General features: G+C 37.2%; 1 protein-coding gene across 1 annotated transcript; it reads left to right on the top strand.

The window, feature by feature from the left end:
- The first annotated feature begins 6,923 nt into the window (after positions 1-6,923).
- On the top strand, positions 6,924-8,417 carry LOC110786561 (U-box domain-containing protein 8). The gene has a single exon (XM_021991120.2). It carries the CDS (start codon positions 6,979-6,981, stop codon positions 8,176-8,178), a length of 1,200 nt encoding a protein of 399 aa, XP_021846812.1. The 5' UTR covers positions 6,924-6,978; the 3' UTR covers positions 8,179-8,417.

Consider the following 8,417-nt stretch of genomic DNA (forward strand, 5'->3'; position numbering starts at 1 on the left):
CCATGCCAAACTTTCAAATTCACAGCCTTAGCAAGTTGCAATGTAGGAACACTAAGTTGTGCTCTTTTGGTCCTCATCCTGTGTAATTAACATAAATTACTAATTAATTAACTACTCACATTAACCTAAACCATCAACATTATTTTAATTAAAGGAAAATTCGTCCAAATTCAACAGGCATTGGGCAAAATTCATCCAAAATTTAATTGGGAAATCACCAAATTCAACATGCATTGGAACAAAAACAAGAATACAAAATTAAGCATTTTGATTAGTTTAATTAATCAATTTTGTTTACTGTGCTTGCTTATTAGTTTAAGGGCAAAAGTTCTTGTTAACTGTGTGACCATTTCTAGGGTTCAATAAAAAATCTACATTTATGCTAGGGGACAACATATATGCTTAGAGATTTGGGATTACCTGAAAGATTCCCCAATTTGTAAGAAGTACCAGTATTGATTTGATTCTCTCCTTTTGTCCAAGTACAAAGGACCACACTTCTCCCTTTTCTTTCAACCTTACTCTGTCAGTGTTTGGACCACATGAAAGGACGAAGATGACAGCAGCAATTGGAATCAATGACAGCAACAGAAAGATGAAAGTGATAAATTGTGTGGTTGAGTTTTGTTGTTGACTGAAAATGGTGGTTGAAGATTCAGAGTTGGAGCAGAGAATGGAGTAAATGAGAAGATGAAGGGGCGTTGAATTTTTGAATGTGTTTTGAGGTTAAAAGCGTGTGTGCACGCGTTGCTTTCCCTCCCAAAATGAGCCAACAAACGGAATGGGTGGCCGGAAAAGGATAATTTTGCCCGGAAAGTTGGAGTAAGGTCCCATTTTTAAAACAATTTTTTAATTCAAGGTACTATTTGACAAAATTAAAAATACAAGGTACTAGCTCACAAACTGGGGCAAAAACAAGGTACTTTTTGACAATTTTACCAAAAAATTATTAAAATTTAAATATGATTCTATCTTTATGTGCCAAACTTTATTAAGTTCTTATGATGCTAAACTATTTAAATATTGTTTGACGTGACATATAAATAATAATATTAGAAACTTTAAATACTTATTGTATTACAAGGCTAATATGATTTTTTTTCCTAAACAAAATTAACGAATATTCCATATTTAGTGGTTTTATCAAAGCAACGTTACATTTACATACATAAAATGGGCGAAAAAATTACGCAATATATGAAAAATGAGGGACAGATTTTTTTGGAAAACAAATACGGTTAGACCCATTTAGGACCCAGATCCGACCCTAGACCCATTAGACCCAGTGGATCTGGGTCTGGATCTGATTTTTTTGGACCCAACGGATCTGGGTCGGATCTGGATCCACCTCTTAAAAAGCGGGTCTGGGTCTGGATCCTGTCGGACCCGATCCAGATCCGACCCATTGCCATCCCTAATTGCAACTGGTGAAAAGGTTTCATCGTAATCCACACCGTGGACTTTCTTGTAACTTTTTGCAACCAATCTAGCTTTGAAAACTTCTAGTTTCCCATCCTTGTCCTTTTTCAGTTTGAAAACCCATTTGCTTCCTATGGCTTGGTAGCCATCTGGCAAATCGACGAAATCCCAAACTTGGTTTTCAGACATGGAGTCTAATTCAGATTGCATGGCTTCTTGCCACTGCTTGGAGCTAGGGCTCTTCATAACTTGTTTGTAAGTCGCAGGCTCATCACTTTCCAGCAATAGAACTTGATGGCTCTCATTCGTAAAAATACCTAAGTATCTTTCCGGTTGAGACCTATATTTATGCGATCTACGCGGGATTACATTTCTAGTTGGTTCTCGATTCTCACCAGATACTTCTAAAGATCTCTGAGTTTCAACCTGAATGTCATCTTGAGCATTCTCTAGAGTTTGTTGTTCGACTCGAATTTCTTCGAGGTCTAATTTTCTCCCACTTGTCATTTTGGAAATGTGATCTCTTTCCTAAAAGATACCATCTCGAGCAACAAACACCTTGTTCTCAGATGTATTGTAGTAATACCCCTTTGTTTCCTTTGGGTAGCCCACAAGGATACATTTGTCAGATTTTGTTGAAGTTTGTCAGAAATTAATCGTTTGACGTATACTTCATAACCCCAAATCTCAAGAAAAGACACATTTGGAGGCTTTCCAAACCATAACTCATATGGAGTCTTTTCGACAACTTTAGACGGAGCTCTATTTAGTGTGAGTGCAGCTGTGTTTAGTGCTTGTCCCCAAAATTCTATTAGAAGTTCGGCCTGACCCATCATTGATCGAACCATGTCTAGCAAGGTCCTGTTCCTCCGTTCTGACACACCGTTCCATTGAGGTGTTCCGGGAGGAGTCAATTCTGACAGAATTCCACATTCTTTCAGATGGTCATCAAATTCATAGCTCAGATATTCACCGCCTCTATCAGACCGCAATTCCTTAATCTTCTTGCCTAATTGATTCTATACTTCACTCTGAAATTCCTTGAATTTGTCAAAGGATTCAGAATTATGCTTCATTAGGTAGACATATCCATATCTACTGAAGTCATTAGTGAAAGTGATAAAGTAGCTGAAACCACCTCTAGCATTTGAACTCATTGGTCCACATACATCTGTATGGATTAAACCCAATAGATCAGTTGCTCTTTCTCCAACTTTAGAGAAAGGTTTCTTTGTCATTTTTCCAAGTAAGCATGATTCACATTTACCATAATCCTCTAAATCAAATGGTTCTAGAATTCCTTGCTTTTGAAGTCTTTCTATGCGCTTCATGTTAATATGGCCTAATCGACAATGCCACAGATAGGTGAGATCTGAATCATTCTTTTTGGCCTTTTTGGTATTTATGTTATAAACTTGTTTGTCGTGATCTAGTAAATAAAGTCCATTGACTAATCTAGCAGATCCATAAAACATCTCTTTAAAATAAAACGAGAAACTATTGTCTTTTATTAAAAAGGTAAATCCCTTAACATCTAAGCAAGAAACAGAAATGATGTTTTTAGTAAAACTTGGAACATTGAAACACTCTTCCAGTTCCAAAACTAGCCCAGAGGGCAACGACAAATAATAAGTTCCTACAGCTAATGCAACAATCCTTGCTCCATTTCTCACTCGTAGGGTCGACTTCACCCTTGCTTAATCTTCTACTTCTTCTTAGTCCCTGTGAATTGGAACATAAGTGTGAGCCACAACCTATATATAATATCCAAGAAGTTGAATTTGCAAGTATACAGTCCATAACAAAAAATACCTGAAGATGGAACGACCGTTCCGTTCTTCTGATCTTCCTTAAGCTTCAAGCAATCTCTCTTCCAATGCCCCTTTTTATTACAGTAGAAGCATTCAGATTCAGAAGTGGGTTGGCTCACCTTCTTCTTTTCAGACTTGGTGCCGCCAGCTTGCTTGGTTGGGCTAGCCTTCTTGCCACCTTTCTTAGCATTCCTCTTCTTACCAGATTTCTTGAACTTGCCCCCACGCACCATAAGCACATCTTGCTTATCACTTTTGAGCTTCTTTTCAGCAGTCTTCAGCATACCGTGAAGCTCAGTGAGCGTTTTGTCTAGACTATTCATACTGTAGTTCAGCTTGAACTGATCATACCCGCTCTGAAGAGAATGGAGGATGGTGTCTACAGCCATTTCCTGATAGAATTGTTGATCCAGCCGACTCATATTCTCAATGAGTCCAATCATTTTGAGAACACGTGGACTTACGGGCTCGCCCTTCTTGAGCTTGATGTCAAGAATTTTCCTATGAGTCTCGAATCTTTCGAACCGAGCCAGATCTTGGAACATGTTCTTTAACTCACTGATGATCGTGAAAGCATCTGAGTTGATGAATGTTTTATGTAGATCTGCACTCATGGTTGCAAGCATTAGACATTTTACATCCTTTTTGGCATCAATCCAACGATTGAGGGCTGCCTGAGTGACCCCATCGCCCGTGGCTTCGGCATCGACTCTTCTAGGACATACTCCTTTTCTTCCTGCATAAGAACTATTTGCAAGTTCCTTTTCCAGTCAAGGAAGTTTTTCCCGTTCAACTTCTCCTTTTCGAGAATAGATCGGATGTTGAATGAATTGTTGTTTGCCATAGTTAAAACTACAATTGAAAAGAATAAACACATAAATAATCATTCACAGTTTTTCTTAATAAACTTAAATTCTAGTATTCATGCATAATTCAAAATTTATTAAGCATTTTATTCGAGTTATGTGTTTCAACGGGTGTGAATAAAATGAATCCAAGATCCTTAAATCATTGAAGGATTAAGCACATTATGTATTTAGACTCAATTCTAAAATATTTTATTCATTGAAGGATTAATCATTGAAGGATTAAGCACATTTTATTCACACCTGCCGGAACAATAAATTCGAATAAGTTGTGAGCCTAATAAGGAGTATAACTCACTAATCAGAAACATTGCTCCATCTAGCTGTTCCGATCACTTGATCTTACTGAATTATTTGTAAATAATAAATCCAATTTCTAGCTAGCCGATATCCTTTTCATTCAAAATTACATAAAGTTATATGACGAGTAATCAAAACTTTTATTAGCCATTTTCTAAACAATCTTTGCTAGTAATACTCTATGCACATACCATTATTTTTCTCTTGTACGGAGTACTTATTTAGAAGCTAACTAGATTAGATCCCGTGCATGCACGGATTTTGATAATTTTTTTCACAAAATATTTAACTGATTATTTCCCAAACTACTGCATAGTTTATAACATTTTTAACATACTCGTTTAAATTTATTTATCTAATATGCATATTTAAAATGCTAATATGGTAATTTGACCAAAATATTGAGTGATATATTTACCATTATTAATATAGCGATCTGACTAAAATATTACCAATTTAGAATAATTATTATTACGTCGTATCTATTATTGCTATAATTTATAAACTAAATTTTGTTTCCATACATGAATAGTTTATTAAAAAAGGTAAAGAATAAAATAAAATAAAAAAGATACACTCCTTTTGAGAAATTGATTTTTGGCGGGAAAAAAACGCACCAGGAATTGACACGTGTCATTCCTGGTGTCTCTTTTAGTATATAGTAATAGATGAGCAAAATAATGCCGAGTACTTTGTAGTACTTGATCCTGGTTTTATATTGGGCGGTAGATTAAGAAATTTTATAAAAATGGGGAAAATTTGTCAAAAAGGACATTTTATAACCCAAATTTTACAAGAAAGGACCTTATATAATTTTTGTTGTGAAATCACACCTTAATATAAATCTTTTTCCCGAAAGGCAACCTAAGGGAAGTTTCCGACATTGACTGAGCTTTTCCGGCCATTGACTTACACATGAGCAGCACGTGTGGCTTCATTTTGTTGCATTTTCAACAAAACACATTGTTAAAGCGGTCTAATCTAATAATGCTCAACTTTGATATATTGTGTCGTGTTTAAGGGAAGTTGTTTCGTTTTCAGTAAACATGCTCGTTTTCACAAGTTAACATGTAAAATGAAGTCACACGTATTTCTCACGTATAAGTTAATGACCGGAAAAACTCAGTCAATGCCGAAAATGTTTCTTTGATTATCTTTCGCAAAAGAATTTAAATTAAGTGTGATTTTACAAAAAAAAATAAAATATATTTATATATATATATTTAGGTTCACATGAGAACCACCTTACGGTGAGAACTTCTCTTATGGTGAGAACCTTCATCTTCACCATTGATTTGAATGAATCTTGACCCTCCAAATAATATATCACAATCTCTACTAACCGTTTTATTTCCTTCCCCTCTACTTCAATACCATTAGAACCTTGATTTCCTGCCTCTATAATACAATACGTCGTAGTCTTTTTGTTTTAAGTCGCTCGTAAATGATCAGCCTCCATCATTGGAAGATCGAGTAAAAATCCAACTCGTTTTGGCGGATATTCGCAATAACATTGTAAAAGTTGCATGTACAGTACTACGGTACTACTACATATCAAAGTAGTGGAACTAATTAATTCATGGTCAGAGATTGTGATTGTATCAGAGAAGAATAGAGTATCATACTTCTTATATTTACCTAATTACTTTATTCCAATTTAGTATGGGTAAAAGTTGGGGTTTTTTGTTCTTCGAAATTAGATTTGAATATAATATGCGTATTGTAGTATTAATCGATTTAAGTGGCGATGGGATGAGTTTTATGTTGCTTGTTGATCTCACTTTTTACCATAGTGAATTGATGATTTCACCTACATGTATGTATCCATACTATGGAGGCATTGCACGAATATTTTTTTTTGTGCATATTTTTGAAACTGAATATGCATGTTTTTGGAATTAAATGTGCATAATATTTTAACTATATGAACTGTGTATATTGTGTTGATAATTTTGACCAGAATGTCCATATTATTTTATGTTTTTAGAAAATCAAAAATTAGTATACAATTCGAAAAAAAAGTGTTGCATATTTAGTTAAAAAAATACGCACAAATAGTTCAAATAATATGCACATATAAAATATGCACAAAACAGGTTCTCACGATAAGAGAGTTCTCACCGTAAGAGGGTTCTCACAGGAACCTCACCCTATATATATATATATATATATATATATATATATATATATATATATATATATATATATATAAAAAGTTAATTCTCGTAAAATTTGTGCAAATAAATGGGGTCATTCAGACAAATTAAAATGGATATATTCTGAGATTTTTGAAGGCAAAATCGATCTCTTAACTCAAACATCAAACAACATTTTCAAAAAAAAAAAAAAAAACTCCCACATCCTAGCCAAAACCCCAAACTACCCCACACCCCAAAACACAAATTTTAAATACTCCATCAAACCACAAGGCTATTTTCGTATTTTCAATTTAAAATTACCAACAAGATCACGTGTCATCCTCCGTTTTCCATTTTATTTCCCCCTCTATAAAGATGTTTCTCACTACAATCTTCTTCTCTCTCTCTTTCTCTCTCCTCTTTTTTTTTCTTCTCTCTCCTCAAATGTCGAAATCCAAAACCAAAACCCCAAAAAACCCCTCCACTACAACTCCTTTATCTCCTCTTACCAGAGAGAAAATGGCAACCGAGCTTCCTGAGTATTTCAAGTGCCCCATTTCTCTCGATATCATGTCCGACCCGGTTATCCTCTCTTCGGGTCACACCTTTGATCGGAGCTCCATTCAGCGCTGGATTGACTCCGGCCACCGCACCTGTCCAATTACCAAACTACCCCTTCCCGACACCCCTTCTCTAATCCCCAACCACGCCCTCCGCAGCCTCATTTCCAATTACGCTCCCGCCTTCTCCACCGCCAACCACCAACTCTCCCCAACTCGGTCTGACTCGGAGTCCGACTCACTGAGTCAACTCGCTTCTCTTATATCCACCCTCACATCCCGCGCCTCCAACGCTGAGCAGAAGGCGGAGGCTTTAGGTAGGATAACCGCGCTGTCGAAGTCAAACCCGGTGTTCCGCAGCCGACTCACCGAGTCGGGTGCGGTTTCAGCCGTTCTCCGCTGTGTGGACTCGGGTGACGGCGGCGCGGGTCTGCAGGAGAAGGCGTTGTCGCTCCTACTCAGCCTCAGCCTTGACTCAGATGACAACAAGGTGGGGTTGGTGGCGGAGGGAGCTGTGGCAAGGATCATCACCGCACTAGCGGGCCCCGCTGCCGCGACGGCGGCAACGGTGCTCACCAGCCTCGCAGTGGTGGAGGTGAATAAGGCGACCATCGGGGCACACCCGGGAGCGGTGAGGTGCCTTGTTCAACTCCTCCGCACAGGGAGAGGAAGAGAGAGGAAAGAGGCCGCTACCGCCCTCTTCACTCTATGTTCCTTCCCGGAGAACCGCCGCAGGACGGTGGATTGCGGGGCGGTCCCGATTCTGATCAGGATGGCGAAATCGGGGCTCGAAAGGGCGGTCGAGGTTATAGGATTATTGGCGAAATGTAAAGAAGGGAGGGAGGAGATAGTGAAGTGTGAAGGGGTGGTAGAGATATTGGTAGATTATGTAAAGAATGGGAGTTCAAGAGGTGTTCAATATGGATTATTGACATTGAATTTGATTTGTTGTTGTAGTGAAAGAGTGAAGAAATTAGTGAAAAATGAAGGGGTTTTGGAGATTTGTTTGGGATTAATTCAAGATGATAATGAGAAGATTCATAGGGTTGCTTCCAATTTGGCCAAGGTTTTGCAAGAGAAGTAGGAAGAACAAGAAAAAGAAATTAAGGTGAGTTTAATTTGGGATTAATTGGGTCAACAAATTGTAACCCTTTTGGATGAGATACTTCAAATGTTTGTTTAATCTTCAATCATAGTTCTTTTTGGTGTACAAAAGAGAAAAAAGAATAGAAGTTTTTGTTTTTGTTGTTGGTGTTGTTGTATCAATCCTCAATGTATATTATTATTGTAATAAACAAGATGAAAAAAGAAGGTTTCTTTGAA

Source organism: Spinacia oleracea, chromosome 6 (assembly GCF_020520425.1).
Source record: "Spinacia oleracea cultivar Varoflay chromosome 6, BTI_SOV_V1, whole genome shotgun sequence".
Lineage (NCBI taxonomy): Eukaryota > Viridiplantae > Streptophyta > Magnoliopsida > Caryophyllales > Amaranthaceae > Spinacia > Spinacia oleracea.